Below are 19,611 nucleotides of genomic sequence, written 5' to 3' on the forward strand. Positions count from 1 at the left end.
CCTCCTCCTCCTCCTCCCCCTCCTCCTTGGTTGCCTGCAGGAAACACAGGCTCCGCCCCTCTGAGACATTTAAAAGCACGGACACGCCAGAAGCCTCCTCGTGCATATTTAACACTGCGGTGAATTATTTAGCGACGTGGGGCTCGACTGATGGAGTCAGCCCATCGTTTAAAAAAAAAAAAACGAAAAAAAAAAAAACAAAGAAACAAGGGGATGAAGTGACTGTAACACAAACATCTCTGAAGCATGTGAGCAACAACCAGCACAGACTCGTGATCGGCAGCTACGGCTCGCCGAAGAGAAAAATTTTTCTTCTCGTCAGTTAGGGGCATGATCTCGTGCGGCGCGTTAATCATGAAGAGGGGTTTTGTTCAAGGTTAATGCTCAGATTCTAACCGTGATATATATTTTATTTTTAAGTAAATGGGATTTTAAAAAAGGTGAAACGGCTACTTTATATCTATTTATATAACATAAAGATTCTTAATTAGGTAATCTGTTTGAAATTACTTGCAGTCCAGTTCAGCTGATCCTTACGGCTCAAAATACGTGTCACGCTGAGCTCATGTTAAAGTTTATTTACAGAATTGGTCATAATATTTAAAAATCATTCCGTCATTAGTTTCCGGGAATCCAAATTTTAATTTAAATCAACGTTTCTTCTAACATACAACAACAACAAAAAAGTTTCAGAAGCTCAAGTTTCAATATTGCTGTTTTGGCTCCGAATGAGAATAAATGAGATTCAAGGAGATGAGATACCTGACTCAGTTAAATGATCTTTGATACGTGACAGAAAACGATGAGATGATTAGGTGGGATCAGATGATGCAATGGATTGAGATGATTTACGGTACGATTAGATGAAAAGATATATGATGCAATGAGATGCAATAAATATAAATTACAAAGAGATTAGTTATCATATTCAGATGATATGATCAGATGAGATTATATACATATAAGAGGAGTATATAAGATACAATGAGGCAATACATATTAAAGGATGAGATGATAGATGAAACACTGAGGTTAGATTATATATGATAATAAGATGATGCATCAGATGATGAGATGATATACGATACAGTGAGATGATATATGAGACAATGAGATGATATATGATATATGGTACGGTGAGATAGGATAAAATATGCTGAGACTAAATGAGTAAAAACAACGAGATTCTTTGAGACAAGATGAGTAAAATATATAAAATTATACGTTTACGAGTTAAGATATAATACCGTGAGATGATACAATTTAATACAATTCTATGATATGATACAATAGGCAGACCCTCCAGGATTTTTTTTTTTGCAACTTTGCCCAAAACACCGCAACTTTCCCGCAACTTTAACCCAATAACCTCAAATAACTCACGAAGAAGACATGCGACGTGATGTCACTTCCTGTTAACATCAGAATGCCGGGAGCATGCAGGAGCAGCGATCGAAGCCAAAATGTGCGCTAATGCTTCACATTTGCCCACAAAGATTTCAGCAAAGGGCCGCAGTGAAGTTAGTTTTAAGTTGGATGTTGGATATTCGCGCTCCGCGGAGTTAGCGGCGTCTAGCTCACGGCTGACCCGAAACAGGAACGCTAATGTCGGCCAGCCGTCCCTAAGTGAACCACCGCGCGTGAGAGAAGGGGCCGGCAGAGAACGGCTGACCGACATTAGCGTTCCTGTTTCAGGTCAGCCGTGAGCTAGACGCCGCTAACTCCGCGGAGCGCGAATATCCAACATCCAACTTAAGACTAACTTCACTGCGGTCGCAAACAGTTTCCTACCCAGCTGCACGAGAGTGGGGGGGAAGCTGTTTTGCACGTCCTGCAGTGTAATCATCGAACATAAACGCAAGTCATCCATCGACAAAAACTTTGCGCCTGCAAAACGTGAGGAGAGCTGCAGACGAGGGACAATCCAGAAATGGTCATGAATGTCAGTTTATAAGCTATCAAAGTTCTCAAATACAGCACCTTTTGATAATGTCAATGTTTGTTGGTAATTATCTTACAAAACTAGTAAGTATTTTTGGTTTATATATTAAAAGTTATAGTTTTTTATTGATTTTAGTAAAATGTCTAGGGTGTCCCCCGCCTCTCGCACAGTGACTGCTGGGGATAGGCACCAGCTCCCTGCGACCAGGAACGGAGAAGCGGGTAAAGAAAACGGATGGATGGATGGAAAAATCGCAACTTTTAGGAAAATGCCCCGTGAAATCAGGCATTTTAGCCCGCGAACAATCACAAAAAATGCCCGTGAAATCCTGGAGGGACTGAATAGGAGATGATATAGTATGATACAATAAGACGATATGATACAGTAAGCTATGATATCCGATTTTATATCTGATATAATAAGATGGCAATATCTTTCAATAGATTTTTCTTGTTAGATGCCAAATTTGAAGTCAGCAGTTTCTTCTCTAACAGTGTCTGTACCCCATGGCTCCACATGGGGGCGCTGAACACATGAATAATGGAACTAGGCCAGATATGAACCAGCCTAAGAAAATAATCAAGGTTTTCTGTATTTATAATTTGATATTTTCTAGAAGGTTCTTTAGAAGGTCATCACTGAAATCCAGTACTTTCTGGTTTTTATTTTCATGTTGCAAACTGAGTTCTTCTCTGTGAATCAAACTCTTGAGAGCTCACGGCAAATCAAAGAAGTCCGAGTCCGTCCACAAACTCACACAGAGCAGACACGCAACCTGAACAACGGTGACCGGAACAGATCTGACGCGTTTCTGAATCTAAATCCTTAAACTTGGTTCAAACCATCCAGAACCACATCAATTCAGCTGGATGAGGTAATCCAGTTTACTCTCATCCCTTTAACTGGACTTTCATCACACAATCACCTCTGGAAATAACTAATTTAATCCTGCAACAGTAAACACCCTAACATGAGAGGTTTAAAGACCACAAACAGCTGTGAACGTCACTTTAACCTCTCAAAGCTGTAACTCTGTCTCAGTGAGCAAATCCCGACAATCCGCCACACAGCAGAACTTAGGCCACACCCCCCTCCGCCCCGGTACCTGCGAGAGCTTTGATGCGCGAGCGCTCGAACAGTCGCGCCGAGCTGTTCTCGTTGTCCCAGTCGTCGGCGTCCCAGCGGTTGTTGACGCCGTCGTTGTTGTACTGCTGCTGGATCTCCATGTGCTCGAACTCTGCCGCCACCGACGTCATGTTCGACCTCGCCGCGACTCCGCCCCCCCCACCCTGTAGCCCTTCCGCCGGTTGGCCGCTGCCGTAGTCAGTGGACCCTCCCGCTCGCCGAGACCGGCTCCGTCTGGCAGGCCGAGACGTTGGTGGAAGACCTGCAGAGATCCAAACAGATAGAAGAGTTAGAGGGTGGAGAAACGTGGAAGCTGAAGGTGGATTTATCGTCTCCTCCGTCACTTGGCGTCAGAGTTTCAGGTTTGTAGTTTGGAAAAAAAACAAAAAAACAAAACAAACAATGATCAGTCAGTTGAAGACCATTTGTTGCACAACTTATGAACTATCCTCTTTAACCTTGTTAAAGGGAATTATAACCTCTGCCAAGGAGGTTGTTTCAGTAGCATCTGTCTGTCTGCAGACAAGATTACTCAAAAAGTTATGAACAGATTTTCATGAAATTTTCAGAAAACGTCAAACATCGAACAAGGAACAAATGATTAGCGCCCATGCCGGTGCTCTAACTCTGTAGCTGTATAACAGGAATGTTAAACTCCATAGTTGGACACCTCTTAGGTGAAGGGTGATCACCATTGATTTCAAGGTCATGGAGTCAAAGGTCAACATCACCGTTGACCTGGTGCTCTAACTGCAACTGTAATGTAGGAATGTCAAACTGCTCAGCTGGACACCTCATGAACCAAAGAAGGTTCATAAGGTCAAAGGTCAAGGTCACAGGTAACTCCTTTGTTAAAACCTTCTCTCTGCTCTAACATGTGACCCTTCTGTTTCCTTCACCAAGCAGGTTCTGTTCCCGGTTGTTTGTCTGTCTGTTATCAAGGATCAGGGAAAAACTGACGAACAGATTTGGAGGAAATCTTCAGGAAATGTTGGGGTCGTTACAAAAAACAACAGATAAAATTTTGGTGCTATTCCAGATTATGATCTGGGTCACACATAATTTGACCTTGGAGGAGGTTTGAGCTCTCAGAGTGCTTCTAGTTTAATCATGTATCAATCTCCTCCACTGAGATTTCAGTTTTCCATCTGGAGTCGCTTCTTTAATAAATCATCTTTTTTTTTTAAGCAAAACTTGGCAACAACAATTGTCAAGGCTGAAAATTAGTTGAATTTGTTGATATGAGCGCAAACGATTCCCTTTAGTTTTGTTTAAAACGTTGAAAGTTTGACCTTTACTTACAGTGGATCAAAGATTTATAAATTTCACGTTTGTCGTTTCTCTGTAAAGAGAGCAAAACGGTTTGAGCTCTGAGGTCAGAGTTGACCCCAGATTCTGCAACTATGTGAGACATTTTCTCTTCTCGCTGTGGAAACATAAACGGACCGGACCCGGCCTGCTCAGACTGCTCTCCTGAACAACTGGTTCCGAAATAAATTTGTAAAGTCATTTTATGTGAAGCTGAAGAATTAATTTGAACCAAACATTATAAACATACATTTTTATAAACATAATAAATCATTTTCACTAACGTTTACAACAGTGATATCTTTTGTTGTGTGTGTGATCCTCCTCTATTTGTGTCTATAAGATAGTTTTAGTTGGAAAAAAAAGAGAATTTAATGGATTTTTATAAAACAAGTCATTTCTTTTTACATATATCCTGTTTATTTGGCTCAAATCCATGTTTCCTGTTTCGTGTAAAGAACGTTTACCTGATTTTCACCTTAAATGTTGAATATTTTTCTTTCAGTTTTACAGATTTAGCCATTAAAAACCAATGAGAGCCTGTGTTGAATTTAGCTGTCATGTGACTGTGACTCTGCCCTGTGATTGGCTGTTCCAGCTCCTTCCTGCAGGAAGGGTTAGGGTTCTCCACACTGAGGGAACACCACCTCCTCCTGGTTCAAACTCGTTACTGCAACCTCTCAAAGCAAGACATCTTATCATTTAGAGATGACTGCCGTTTTATTCAAAAAAATATTTTTATAATGAATGTCTGAAACACTAAATTACATCCATAATGCAATAATAACAGACTGACGCATCCTAACACACAGTAAATGTTTAAAAATGAGATCTAAACACTAAAAAAAAAAAACATTTCAAATGGGAGCCTTTCAAATTATGTCTACATATTTAAATTTAGATATGTTTCTGACCATTAAAAACGTCAAACATTAATATAAAATAAACACACACAAAATCCTATTACTAGCCATCATTTGCCATTTCATACTTTTTTCCTCAATTTTTCCTAATGAATACTTTCAGCTATTTTAGCCATTTATAAACCAAAACGCTCAAATTTAATGTAACATTTTCTTATCAGAATATTTCACTTTATTCACAAATTATTTTTCCATTTACTGAGATCTCCGTTTTCTTTAAAATCTGCTTCAGCAAACTGTTCTTTGTCTTTAGTTACCATTCTGCTACATTCAGTTAATAGCTAGCCTTTAGCTTTAAGCTAGCTACTTTTAGCTTTTAGTTAGCCTTTTGCTATTTTACCTTTTAATAATAAATTTGCTACTTTTAGCTTTAAATCATAAATTTGCTAGTTATAGCTAGTGTTTTGCTACTTTTAGCTATTAGCTTCTATCTATCTTGTTAATATTTTAACTTTTAGCTAGCTTTTTATAACTTTTAGCCTTTAGTAAGCATTTTGCTACTTTTAGCTTTTAGCTCCTAGCTATCTTTTTGATACATTAGCTTTTAGGTAGTCTTTTGCTACTTTTAGCCTTTAGTTAGCCTTTTGCTGCTTTTAGCTATTAATAATAAATTTGCTAATTTTAGTTAAAGTTTTGCTGTTTTTATCTTTTCAGCTTCTATCTCTTTTTATGGTATTTTAACACTTAGCTAGCCTTTTGTTAGTTTTAGCTTTTAGCTAGCATTCTGCTTTTCTCTGTAGCTTCTGTAAATGTCTGCAGTCATTCAGCTCAGCCTCCTCTGAGGAAATCTAATGATTCTAGCTTCTTTCTGAAATCTTGGTTTTATTTGAATCATTTAATTTCAGGGCAACCACTTCACCGACAATCAATAATTCAATAATTTTGTAAAAAATGTGTTTGTTGATAAACGCGGCTGTTCTTTTTTCCTTCACACTGAGAGGATAAACGTTCGGTGCAGCTGGTTTTACAGCTTCGCTTTCCGCTGACAGCGAGAGACTCTGATGACCGAGCAGGTAAACAGGATCAGCAGCATGACTCAGCACAAAGTGCTGGATCCTGCAGTCAGCAAACACAAGCATGACTCAACAAACACGGACAGAAGTGGGCAGCTCTCAGGTCAGATTTCATCCTGCAGACGTTTATTCTGCTCAGCGCGTCAACGTCGCCCTGGCTGCTGTGACAGCAGGACTCATAGACGGACATCACAACATGTTTCTGACATTTATACAAAAGGATTTCCTTGTATTTGATGCTTCTTGCATCCTAACTGAGATGATTAACCATATTTCCTCTGTTTCCTGAAGAGTTCGGACAACAAAACGAGACCCACAATCCGAATTCAGCAACATTCAACACCAACATTACAGATTCTTTCCACTAACTTCAAATCCATTTACATCCAATTTATGAGCAATATTTGATTTTTTTCCCAATCAAGTCCACGGCAGAGACAAACTTGTGAAATTCATCCGCAAATTAAAATTATTTCCTTCGGCAAACGCTCAATTAAACATTCATATGCAACAAAATTCATCAGTGTGCTCAGAATCCAAACTTTTTACTTATCTTAGGAGTAAAAAGACTGAATGATCATTGCACAGCTTCATAACAGGAAATTAGCAAAAATAAATTTTAAAAAAGACTACAGATCAATTGTAAATTTTGTAAATCAAATAACTGGAATAAATTTTAATCCAGAAATTTCGTATTCATGCAGAAAAACAAAACATCTGTGTACGTTTTGTGCCATAAAGAACGCCTTTGGTGTTGAGCAGGTCAACATTTTATGAGTTTTTAACTTAAATCTACAACTGTTTTTCTTAAAAAAAAATAAAAAAATTACTAAATTATTACATATTTTGTTTAAACATTACAGGATGTGTTGCTAGCATTAATTAAGTAGGGTTTACTCTATGAAGCGAGCCTCATTAAAAACACAGGATTACATTAAATTACACAGGATCTACGAGGGCGGCCATGATGGAAAAAAAAATACAAGAAAGAAAAAGCCTGCAGGGTAATACAGAAGCCACCAGTGCATAATCTGCTGAGTCACTGTGGTCCGTGTGTGCCTTTTTATTTATTTATTTATTTATTTTTGGAAGGAACACCCCACAGTTGCATTTTAGGTAGGCGGAAACGGACTAAAAAGTAAGCCTCAGACAGTGGCTGTGTGGAAACTGTAAGTCGTGTGAGAGATTTCTTGGACCGTGAGCAGCAGGAGGCTCTGATGATCACATATGATAATTTTCCTGTTTCCACAGTGTTTTATGTCAGAGATATGACAAGTTCAAAACAAAATAACAACAACAAATTTGAATTTTTTGAAGAAAAAAGTGAGAGCTCAGATATAGTGACAGTCAATGAGCGTTAGGGTGTGTGCCCTCTGCACTCTAGAAAAAAACCTGATGTCCTATAACGGCAGTTAAAACAAGACATAAATACCTATGTTTTGATGTATAAACTGTATATGAAGGGTAAAGTTTGTGAACATAGCTTTAATAACAATAATAATAATAATAATAATATGTTAGACAGTGACATCATCACACTCTACACTAAACATTCTGTGGAAACACTTCCAAAAATCCATCAAACGGTGATCGTGTAAAAACCCTTAAGATATCAAAATATCAGTTCAGACACGAAAAGTCCAACTTCCTGTGTCCCGTTTAAATGATGTTTCTGCTGAAGCATATCTGAGCTGCAGAGCTTCTGCAGACGTTCTGGCAGTTCTTCGAGCTTCGTTTATACCAAGTCCACTTAAAAAAGAGATTAAGAAAGTTGGATTTACTTTAATTTTAATCTGCAGTTGAAAATGTTTTTTTTTTTTTTTTTTTTAACAGATTAAAACTCAAATAATCCCAGTCGGGGAAAACAAAAAAAAACAGAAATGATGTGAAGTGGCTTTAAAATCAAAGCAGAATTCTTTGACTAAAACAAGAATACGAATTTAAAAAGAAGAAACCTCCTTTTCTCCTCCCTTATCAGAGCATTAACTGATCTGATCTTTCCCCTCTGCATCTGAGGCTCCGCCCACTGGCATTCAAACCATCCAGTCAGATGAGAGCTGTTGATCTGGGCCGTTTGAAGGGCGCCGCCCACCGACAGGCTGCTGCTACATTAAAAATACGCCGCCGCCACACTGTGTGTGTGTTGCCAGAGTGCCGCTTACACTGTGCGCACTCATGCAGAAGGGACATACACTGACGCCATGACAACCAGCGGAGGCTCTCAGAAACTCTGAGGGATGGGATGAAAAGAGCGACACGAAACTGGGATTCTGTCTCTGAAGCATCAGAGCTGCAACAACTGAACGCACGCTCCGCAAACGTTCAGGCGGAAGCAAATAGTTTCAAACTCTGTAAAGCCTCGAGGAAGAAGTCGCGGGTCGTCACCGCCGCCGGCTTTCAGGAAGTCGGCCATGACGGGCAGATCCAGGTGAAACAGTTCTGGCTGCAGCTGTTGATCAGGATTTGAAAAACGGTCCTCTGCAGGAGTCGCGTTCACAGTTTGACTTTCTTGTGCAGTGTCTCAAAAATGTCTTCAAATCCCTCCGAGTTTTAGACCGAATGTAATGGGATTTTATGGGACAGACCAACACAAAGTGGGGTGTATTTGTGACATGGCCAGAACATAATTCATAATTTTCTGTCATTTCTTTTTTTTTTCATATAAATAAAAATCTAAAAAAGCGTGACATGCGCTAGCATTCCGCCCTCCTTGGTGAGTACTTTGTAGAACCACCTTTCACTGCAGTTCCAGCTAAAAAGTCTTTAGCATTCCAGAGGCTGAAACTTTTGCCCCGTTCTTCTTTGCAAAACAGCTGCAGCTCAGTCAGACTGGATGGAGAGCGTCTCTGAACAGCCATTTTCAAGTCTTGCCACAGATTCTCAGTTGGATTTTAGGTCCGGACTTTAACTGGGCCATTCTAACACATGAATGTGCTTTGATCTGACCCACTCCGCTGTAGCTCTGGCTGGATGTTTTTTAGCTGTCCTGCTGGGAGGTGAACCTCCAACCCGGTCTGCAGATTATTGCAGCCTCTTACAGGTTTTCTCTCAGGACTCTCTTGTATTTAGCTCCAGCCAACTCTGACCACCTTCCCTGTCCCCGCTGAAGATAAGCATCCCCACAGCATGATGCTGCCACCACCGTGTTTTACAGAGGGGAAGGTGAGTTCAGCGTGATGTGCAGTGTTTCAGTGTTATGGATTTAGGCCGAAAATTTTAATTTTGGTGCAGTCTGAGCAGAGCAGCTTCTTCCATGTTTGCTGTGTCCCTACATGGCTTGTGGCAAACTCCAAACAGGACAGTCTTTTATCCAAAAATTTGAGAAGGAAAACCTACGCTGCCTTGCAGCGATATCCAATCATGGAAAATCAAAAAGAGTTGGAACCCCTAAGGCAGTTCAACGTCGACTTCAACCTCGCTCTGGCAGCTCCTGCGACCATGCTGGCGCCAAACTGTAGCAGCACTGCTGCTCCTTTGGGTTCGCCAGCAAGGTGGAGATGGGGGACAAGTTGCATGGGCAACAGCCTGGCCTCCATTGTACACTTTCCAGGCTAACAGTCCTCCTTTAATGGCTGAATGTTTCACCCATGGTCGACCCTGACTGACGGATTCCAACTATCCAACAACAGCTTTTTGTCTTCCATAAAGGTCAGATTTCTGTCCATTACCAATAGTTGCCCTGTGGACAGATTGTCCCTCCTGAGCTGTGGATGTCTGCAGCTCCTCCAGAGTTATCATGGGCTTCTCAGATTATTGCTCTCTTTGTTCGACCTGTCAGTTTAGGAGGGCGGCCATGTCTTGGTAGGTTTGCACTCGTGCCGTATATTGTTTTACACCCAAACCCTGCTTTAAAACTTCTCAACAACTCTATCCCTGATCTGTCAGGCGTGTTCCTTGGTCTTCATGATGCCGTTTGATCACTAATGTTCTGTAACAAACCTCTGAGGCCTTCAGAGACTATTTGCTAATAAGTTGACCTTTGAAAGTTGGTTGCTCTGGATTTTAGTTTGGAGTATCAGAGGAAAGAGGGATGAATACAAATCTCACTTTCAGATTTTTATTAGTAAAAAAAGAACAATTTGAAAACCATGTGCCTTTTTCCTTCCACATCATCCTCATCATAATAATAATACACTACTTTGTCTTGCCTCTCACAAAACCTCCCAGGAAGGTCCCAGTTTTGTGGTTGTAGCGTGACAGTAAGTGGAAAAGTTTTGAGGGTGTGGAGACTTTTTCAAAGTTCTGAGCTTGACACAATGAAATGTACTTTTTGTATATATAAAATAAGACCAAATAAACACGTCTAACGTCCTAGAAAATACAGAGAGAACATCAAAACCTCTGACGTGCACCCTGGAATTTGCTCCGATTTTACCTTTTACTTTCTAAACAAATGGGACTTGAATGATTTTTAAAATTTTCTACAGCATCACTGTCAAACGATGGTATTTGTCTGGGATTACATTGCAAAGAAGATTTTCAAATGACAAATACAATACTTTAAAATGCAGAAATATTCCTTAACATTTGCTCCATTAAGGCAACATTCAACATTCTCTTTGCATTTATAACGATCATTAAGACCTTCCTGAACAGGACAGAAGGTTAGGATAAACACAAATCCTTGGTTTGAACCATTTTCAACATGTCTGATCGGTAAATATCTAAGATTCAGAATCGTTTGGTTCTTATTTTTGACTTCGAGCTGCAGTGACATCTGCAGACGGAGGAGAGCGCGGGAGAAAAGGCTGCTCACCACGGCTAAACAGAGCTCAGATATTTATAGAATGAGCTCTGAGATAGGGAGGAAGAACAGGAAGGACAGAAATAGCGATGCGACGATTGATTGTAATGATCATCAGCTGCGGACCTGGAATGGTTATCTGAACCAATTCAACAGAGGGAAAAAAAACACCGGGGGCATGGATTAAAGTAGCATCATATGAGATATCGCCCTGCTTTAACTCCCTTGCTCCAAACAAACACAAGCTGTATCCTACATTTCCCAAAATGCACCAGCAGAGCTAAGAGCAGAGAACTGAATGATCATCCGATTTCCGTTTCTTTAGTTTGGTTTCATCTTTTTTTCCCGATATCAATTTTTTTTTCTCCGCTCTGTTGCTCCCACATTTTCCTTTCACCTCCCACTACAATCCTCCACCAAATAAAACATTCTTTTTCACGTCTGCTGCGAACACCTCTTTAGTTTCTCTTATACTATACTGAATTGACTCGAGCATTTAAAGGCGTAACGCTCTCGTTAGTGCCAGTCGCCAAGGGGGAAGTGATCATGTTTTTGGCCACGTCTGTCTGGGTTGATCCACACAGTAGACCCCCCCCACAGTTGTTTGTGGGTTTTTCCTTGGAACCTCAGGAAACGCTTCGCAACTTCGAAATAACCGCAAATATCCTCCTCTATGGCTTTTCTTCATGGCAGTGTACAAATTTTCCCCATTCGCTTTCCCACTAAATTATTAACAACAATGTAATTTACGAAGTTTGTGACATAAATATTATGGTTAACTCAGCTGATATCTGTGAGCAGATGCAGCCCAGTCCTCCTCCCGAAGCGCCTGAAGATGATGTGCCACCCGAGGAGCCGTTAATCCTGTAATCCTGTGCCATTACCTTCATCCTACTGCACAGCTAGTTCATCATCATCATCTTCAATCAACATCATTCATTACACCTGTACACTTTATTGTATTTTAAGAAAATTACATGAAATTATTACTGTATTTACACTACTTATAGCAAAGAAAATGTGTCTTGGAAGCAAGTTTAGGATTTAAACTATATATATATATGTGTATGTATGTATTTATAGGTATTTTTAGCAAAATATCCCATGAACTGCTGGACAGATTATAATGAAACTCTCATTGGAACACACTATCTTTGAAAGTGAGCCTGATTCAAGATGGCCGCCAAAGCTAGTTGACGTTAGCCAACACAAACGCAGTTCCTTTTACGCCCGCTGCACAGATCCAGGTTAAACATGAAAAATCCCAGGATTTAAAGAGCGAATGGTCAAGGCTGAGGAGGACGGAAACTTCTTCGGTCTCCCACTGATCCGTCTGCAGATGTGCCTGTAACATCATCGCTTGGTGTCCAAGTCCACCATAAAAGAAGAGACATTATCCGGTGGAAATCACAGATCTCCACGGTTACCGCTGTCCCAGCATGCATTGTGCCTGGACCCACTCGTCAAGGCTGCCAACGGCGACACAAAGACTCTCGACTGGAGAGTCGGCAGAAAGAAGAACTTTACTGACGCAAGTTGCAGACGCTTTAGAGCAGGGTGCTGAGAAACACCGAAGTCCAAATAAATCACCTGAAACTAGAGGACTGCTCTAAAGAGGAGGGGATTCAAACAGAGACACACAGCGTCCTCAACGAAACCCAACCGAAAACTAAAACAATTAAAGACCTAGCCTTCCTTGACAAACATATATTGCCAGGGTTTTAGACTAAATTAATCTTATGATAAGAAATAATAATAAAAGTTAATAATAGCCAACACAAAAATGGCTGTGGTGGTAGCTGAGGGCCATCCACGCCTACCCTGAGCTGAAACAGAGAAGAACTCGAATTATTGTATGAAACACACAGCGTTATTTTCAAGATTTGACCAAAATGGCTAGAACTCAACACAACTTCAACATAATGTGACTTTAACTTCAAACTCTGAAATTTAAAGCAGCAGGTGGCGAACATTTATTTAAGAAATTGTATCGGGTAACATACGTATACATGTATTAATGTTACTGTAAAAGAATTTTCAAAGGCATAAATTTGGTCTCTTGACAGAAAATGAGTGAAAAAGCAGCCAAAGTCCAAAGAAAAACTCTTAAAGACCTTCAGAAAGTCTGGTGAACTGGTGATCAAGACCACTTGAATGGATTACAGCTAATTCTGGATGATTGGAAGGAAGATCTAGTGAGATGAATTCTGGATCAGGTGTTATATATAGTCAGATTAAAGTTCTTGGTGTATTAGAGCACCACATATTCAACTAAAACAAGTTTTTCTTCTGCATATTTGTCATTTATTCAACCTAAGTTTTAGAAAATGTCAAAAAAATGTATTTTCTGACACTAAAGGACAGTTTTGAAATGTTAAAACGACTTTATATAGAGTATAAATCAAACAAAAACTAGAGAATTTCCCATCAAATGCAGGTTTCTGTACAGTCACATGCAGATGGAAAAGCAGACTGGTCTCATTTCTCTGTATTTATAGCGACTCTGGCAGTTTTTTTTTTTTTTTGCATTTCAAGTGTCAATTGTTCACCATGGCAACGGAAACCGAGCAGAATCCTGAGCCGTGTTCAGACTCCCACGCAGGACGTTCAGCCTGCTGTTCACCGCAAACCGGCGCCCTGATCTCCGCATTAGGAATCCAACGCACCGACACTCCCACGCACTCACTGCGGAGCTGTTAACCTGACAGCACCGGAGGCAGGAGTAATTTTTTTTTTTTTTTTACAAAAAACATCTAAAATGTCACTTTACCTGGGGATCCGAGACACGAACGAAACCACGTAAGATTTCTGTGTCTTTTAAAGAAACAACGCCAGAGTTTTCTATTAAAAATCTAAATAAACACCAAAAAACTAAAGAGCAAGAACTCCCTACTTTTAAGTGTTGCTTCCGAGGTTTATCACGTGTGAAACGAACGGAGACAACAGGGTCAATGGCATTCTCTCCCGCAGCGTGTGGAGATCATTCAGATTAAAACAATGAAGCTTTCACTGCAGTGCACTTCGCAGAACAGGTGGAGAAGTACGCCGCATGTAGGACGGAGACGAGGAGCTCATCCATCATTGGCTCTCGGCAGCGTTATGTAGGACAACACCGAGCCATGTAGGCCAGCAGCAGCAGCAGCTATCTGACCCGGCAGAATCAGAACCAGCCAGTATCAAACACTGACGCTGAACGAACAGCAGCAGAGGGCTGAGCTCCGGGTCTCTGGGGACAGCCTGGACAGGTCGCAAGTCCATCAAAAAGGGACACATAGAGACAAACGAGACAACCGTTCACTCTCACTCACACCTAGGGACAATTTAGAGTCACCAATTAACCTAAAATGGATGTTTTTGGTCTATAGGAGGAAACCAGAGTACCCGGATTAAACCCATCCATGCACTGGGAGAGCATGTAAACTCCACCAAGAAAGGCTCCGGGCAGGAGGTGGACCTGCGACCTTCTTGCTGTGCCGCCCCAAATTACCATCCTATTCGATAAAGAGGAAATTTATGTCACATTGGAAACGTTGAAATCTATGATAGAGTAGTTGTGTTCCTAACCTAAGTTGTGACGACGTCACACCGACTTTTCAGCTGTGTCAACTTTGCTAAAATCCCCTTACTTTCACTGTCTTCCTATGCATTTTATACATCAAAATAGTGCTGGGCGATATGGAAAAAATTCTATATCACGATATGGATAATTTTATATCACGATATACCCCAATTACGTACTTTGTCAGTTATTCTCTGAAAAATATGAAAAAAATAATCTGATTTCTTACTTTTTTCAAGCTTTATTTCAAAGTGACATTTAACTGAACTTTCACAAATGAGATCTGCTGCATTTTAGTGCAGCAATATATATGTACCTGTTACGATGTAACAGTATCAAATGACAACAGACTCTTATCTTCGGCCGGCTATAGTTTCACTTTTCGCAACTTTCCCCGGCTCTTTTACAACTTGCTTGACCATGCAGTTTTTGGATTGTAAAATATTCTTTTTCGTGGTTCTTCTTTAAGTGATAGAATGTCGCAAAACTGAGGTTCTTCGCAAAATAGTTATTTTTTCTTCTTATTTATCACTTATATAAACTGAATGTCTGCAAAGTGACAACACTAATACATTCGTCGTAGCCTACGTTATGAAATATTTACATGAATCATTGATACAATTACGACAGAAACGACAGAAACGATAGAGACGATAGAAGAAAATATATCACGATAGACACTTTTCTATTGTCCCCACGATATGTATCGTTATATCGCCCAGCACTACATCAAAACATGGGTATGTTTGTCTTCTTTCACCCAGCCTGCTGTAGGACCTACGGTTTTCCCTCAAATCCCCTCAGAATGTGGAGTACGCACATCAAAACGGGAAGTGAAAGGTCTTTTTAACTCATCATATCTCTGACATAAAACACTGTCGAGAAGCAAAAGTTTACATGAAAGGCCACCAAAAGTTTGTGTTACTAATACGTGAAGAATTTTGTTTACGATCTGATTTATACTTTTTTAAATAGCAACAGCTGTTTGAGGCTTCCTTTCAACTTTCTGGATTCTGCCCCTGATCCATCTGCTCCCCAGAAACGGTGGGAATCACCACGGCAACCAGTGACTCCAGTTTAAGGTAGGAGTTGCTTCGGCACCATTAAAATTCCTTCAAACATTTTCTAGTTTATTCAGTTACCTTGGTAGTTTCAAATCTAAACCCAAACATTAATACCTTAGCTATAAAATAGAATTTTTAAACCAGGGAATAATTAACGTCTTTATTGTATTTGCTTTAAAAGTTAACTGGTTATCTGAAACAACAAGTCTCTGCATTTAAACTAGAAAATAAAATGTTTGTCTTTTTTTAATTGCTAAATCTAGTGGCTGAAGTGAGAATTTATTAGATTAGATTAGTATTTAACAGTTTTTTTTAAAAAAAGAAGCTTTTATGTTGTTGCCTGCTAGCTTTTAAACAAAAGAAGAAAATCTCTCCAAACATCAGTAACCATGGAAAATGGCCGCCCACCAGCCTTACAGAACAAACAGCCGTGGTGAAAAGACAAATGTAGCCGTGTGACGGATTTTTCCAGCCTTGTGAGCAGGCAGCAGCCCCGTCACGTCGGCCACATTAAACCAGAGGATTAATAATCGGGGAGGAGAGCCGCTCTGTTCGCTCCGTCGCTGTAAACGTCGACCCACATCAGGATCAGAACCCAGCGAAGGCAGGGCTGTCCGTCGGCGATGACCTGCGCTCACAGAGCGTTTTTACAAGTTGTCCCCAACAAAAAGATCCACCGTGAACAAACCACTCGACGGAGCGTTGTTCTTTCTGCAGCCAAGGACTGTATCTGAACCGACATCTGGAGCTAGCAGCCTGACGTAACGATTTAATGGTCAGGTGGTTTTCTAAAACCTAACACCAACAGTCTACCCTCTGCTGCTGTCAGTTCTAGGGTTTTACATATCACGTCAAAAAATAAATAGATCTGGTCGTTACATTTAAGACGGCTGCCAATCTTTCTAGGAGTGGACGTCCCAGCAAATTCACCCCGAGGTCAGACTATGCAATGCTCAGAGAAATAACAAAAAAAAAAAAAAAAAACGTAAAAGCTCCAACCCAGATGCTACAGGTCTTAGTCAGTAGGTTAAGGTTAAAGTCCTTGACAGGACAATTAGAAAAAGACTGAACAAGTATGAGTTGTTTGGAAGGGTTGCAGGAGAAAACCTTTTCTGTCTAAAAAGAACATGGCCCCACAACTTTGGTTCATAAAGTTTCATCTGAACGGACCACAAGACTCCTGGAACAATGTCCTCTACCCAGATGGGGCCAGAGAAGAGATGTTTAGCCATAATGCACAGCATGTTTGGAGAAAACCAAACGCCGCATATCAGCAGAAACATCACATACCAGCTGTCAGCACGGTGGTGGAGGTGTGATGGTTGGAGGTCCTTACAGTCACTGAGCCGACTATGAACTCCTCTGTAGACCAAAGGATTCTGGAGTCAAATGTGAGACCATCTGTCTGACAGCTGAAGACTGGACCAAACTGGGTCAACAGAACAATGATCCCAAACACAGCAGCTAATCTACAACAGAACGGCTCAGAAAGAAAAGAATCAAGGTGCTGCAGTGGTCCAGTCAAAGGTTTAGACCTCATTCTGTGGTGGGACCTTCAAAGAGCGAAGCAGAAACAAATGTCTACAAACCCCCGATAAACTGAAGCAACTTTGAAAAGAAGAGTGGGACAAAATTCCTCTACAACCATGTCAGAGACTGATAAAGTCCTACTGAGAATTACTGCTGCTAAAGCAGACTCTACAAGCTGCTGGATCAGAGGGTGGACTTAGTTTTCCACACACAGCTTTTTCATTCTGGTTTTATTTGTGTTTCATAAATAATGACACGGTGGAATCTGTTGGGTGTTTTTGCTCACTCGGGGTTAGACTTGAGTAATTTTAGAACCTGGTAAAGACTGGATTTTATTATGTCCTGATGTGTAAAACCCCAGAACTGACGGGGTTGGACTTTCTTCTTCCCATGACTGTAACACAGAATAGCTCCATGACTCATTTGATGGCACTCAAAACTACGTATAAATCTCACTAAATGAACAGAAGAAAAAAAAAACAACATGACCTGATGCTTTCAACATCTCTTTAAGTACTTGAACAATTCATGTTTTCTACAGACTGAGCAGTTTTAGGCTTCAGTTCGATGGGCAGGCATCAGACTTTCATTTCTCCTTTGGCTCTTTTGTAATGTCAGAGCTCTGACAGGAACGTTACCTTTCTGCAGAAGTTCCCTTACGAGGAACAGAAGACGACTCGCGGGCCAATCTTGAACCTGTTCCTGTGTAGCTATGATACGAGACAAAACGGCAGCCGTTACATGCTTGAGTCTTTGATTTCTGATTGACGGCTGAGCGTAACCCCGCTGCCGGAATCCGTTTTATCTCAATTACGGCAGCTAAATCTTTAATTCTTGATTATGAAAGGGTCAGAAAATGTACCATGCATACAAAACGAAACCCTGAGAGCAAAGCTCCTGCGTCGATGTTAGAGGGCCTGTAGGACGGTCAACATCTCTGCTCCCTTAAATAAGGTTATCTGATAAGGTTAACTGCTAATGCCGCCAGTGGTTGCCACGGTTACGCCAATCAATCAATAACAAATGGGTCACAAAGGAAAAGAACACTGACATTTAGTCTTTCATGTTTAAAATCGAGAAAAACACGCATAGCTCACTTTTGTTTTCCACATTAGATTTTATATAATAGGCCGATGTTCAGGTTTAAAAACTCTTAAATCAAATCTCTGTGCCGTTTTCTGATGCGTGTGCTCTGCAGGAGTCGATATGCTGAGTGTGAAAGCACGGGCCGCAGCCCGCCTGAATCCCCGAGGCCACACAAGCGGCGGTGACTTGTCAGAGGACGAATGGCGATGCGGAGGCTGGAAACCCAATCCGGCGCCGCCTCACTGCAAACAAAAGCCCACCCCAGTCGAGGAAGTGGCGCCCGCAGCCAAAAGCACAAATCAATCAGCGGCGTCTACAGCGACAGAAACTAAATTCTGCTCCAGGATTACAGGACAAAAGGAATTAAAGGGCTCGTTTTGGTCAAATCTGATGGTGAGGCTAAAAAAATAAAAAATTACATTGACTGCAGAGGTGTTGGGAATTTTATGCAAATGCCACCTGACATTTCTATCCCGTCGATAGTTAAACTTGATACGCAATCTGCTTTTTTTTATATTTGTGCAAATCATTTCATTAAAAGAAACAAATGCAGCTGTTAATACACCGCCTGAGATACAAAAGCTATCCAGATGGGTTTCGATACGATCAGGTGTACCTTCAGATGGCGACCTGAGGGGGAATTTTTTTCTGGATTAACTATATTAGTTGATGTAAATATAGACATTAAAAGCATGATTTTTCATGTACTGTTCAGTTAAACATTTTCAAACCAAAATGGAAGTTGGTATGATGCTTATTTTTCAAGTTATCCATGTACATATGGCGGCGGCCATGTTGGATTTTGACGTGGCAACCCAATTTTTGATAGCTATCTTACTTACACCTAGACGCATCCACATTCCAAAATAGAAGTCGGTACGTCTCTTATTAGTTATCCAACTCACAAGATGAATCCAGATGGACGAATGGGAGGCATTTCCAAGTCCCCAAATTAAGTCCCCAACAAGTAAGCACTAGTATTTCTTGAAGGTATGCTTATCGCCCGCCACCTTTCTTGCCAGAGTTTCTAACTAAGATCATTCCCTGTGGAAAATTCACCAAGTTGTAGCCAAAGCTGCGTTGCCTAAGGACAAATAGCTGTGAGAGTCAGGTCCGCTCCAAAAGTGAATCGGTTGTAGATGAACATCCAGTCATTACTTTGGGAGTTTCATTAAAATCTGTCCAGTCACTCATGAGATATTTAGCTAACAGACAGAACAGGCGATGACATGATCACATGCTTTTCATGGTGGAGGGCGATAAATATATACTATAAGCATAAAAGCTCTAGTTAGACAAACCTAGGTTCTGAAAAGT

The 19,611-nt window shown here is 40.7% G+C and overlaps 1 protein-coding gene across 1 annotated transcript in view; it reads right to left on the reverse strand.

Annotated features, from left to right (window-relative positions):
- The window catches only part of LOC108247402 (spectrin beta chain, non-erythrocytic 1), a 139,740-nt gene that overhangs the window by 83,483 nt on the left and 36,646 nt on the right, over window positions 1-19,611 (reverse strand). The window contains exon 2 of the mRNA XM_017435500.2: window positions 3,048-3,329. Coding sequence (XP_017290989.1) covers window positions 3,048-3,198 — 151 coding nt within the window. The 5' untranslated portion in view covers window positions 3,199-3,329. The remainder of the gene's footprint in view (window positions 1-3,047; window positions 3,330-19,611) is intronic.

The sequence above is a fragment of the Kryptolebias marmoratus genome, linkage group LG22, assembly GCF_001649575.2.
Source record: "Kryptolebias marmoratus isolate JLee-2015 linkage group LG22, ASM164957v2, whole genome shotgun sequence".
Taxonomy (NCBI): Eukaryota; Metazoa; Chordata; class Actinopteri; order Cyprinodontiformes; family Rivulidae; genus Kryptolebias; species Kryptolebias marmoratus.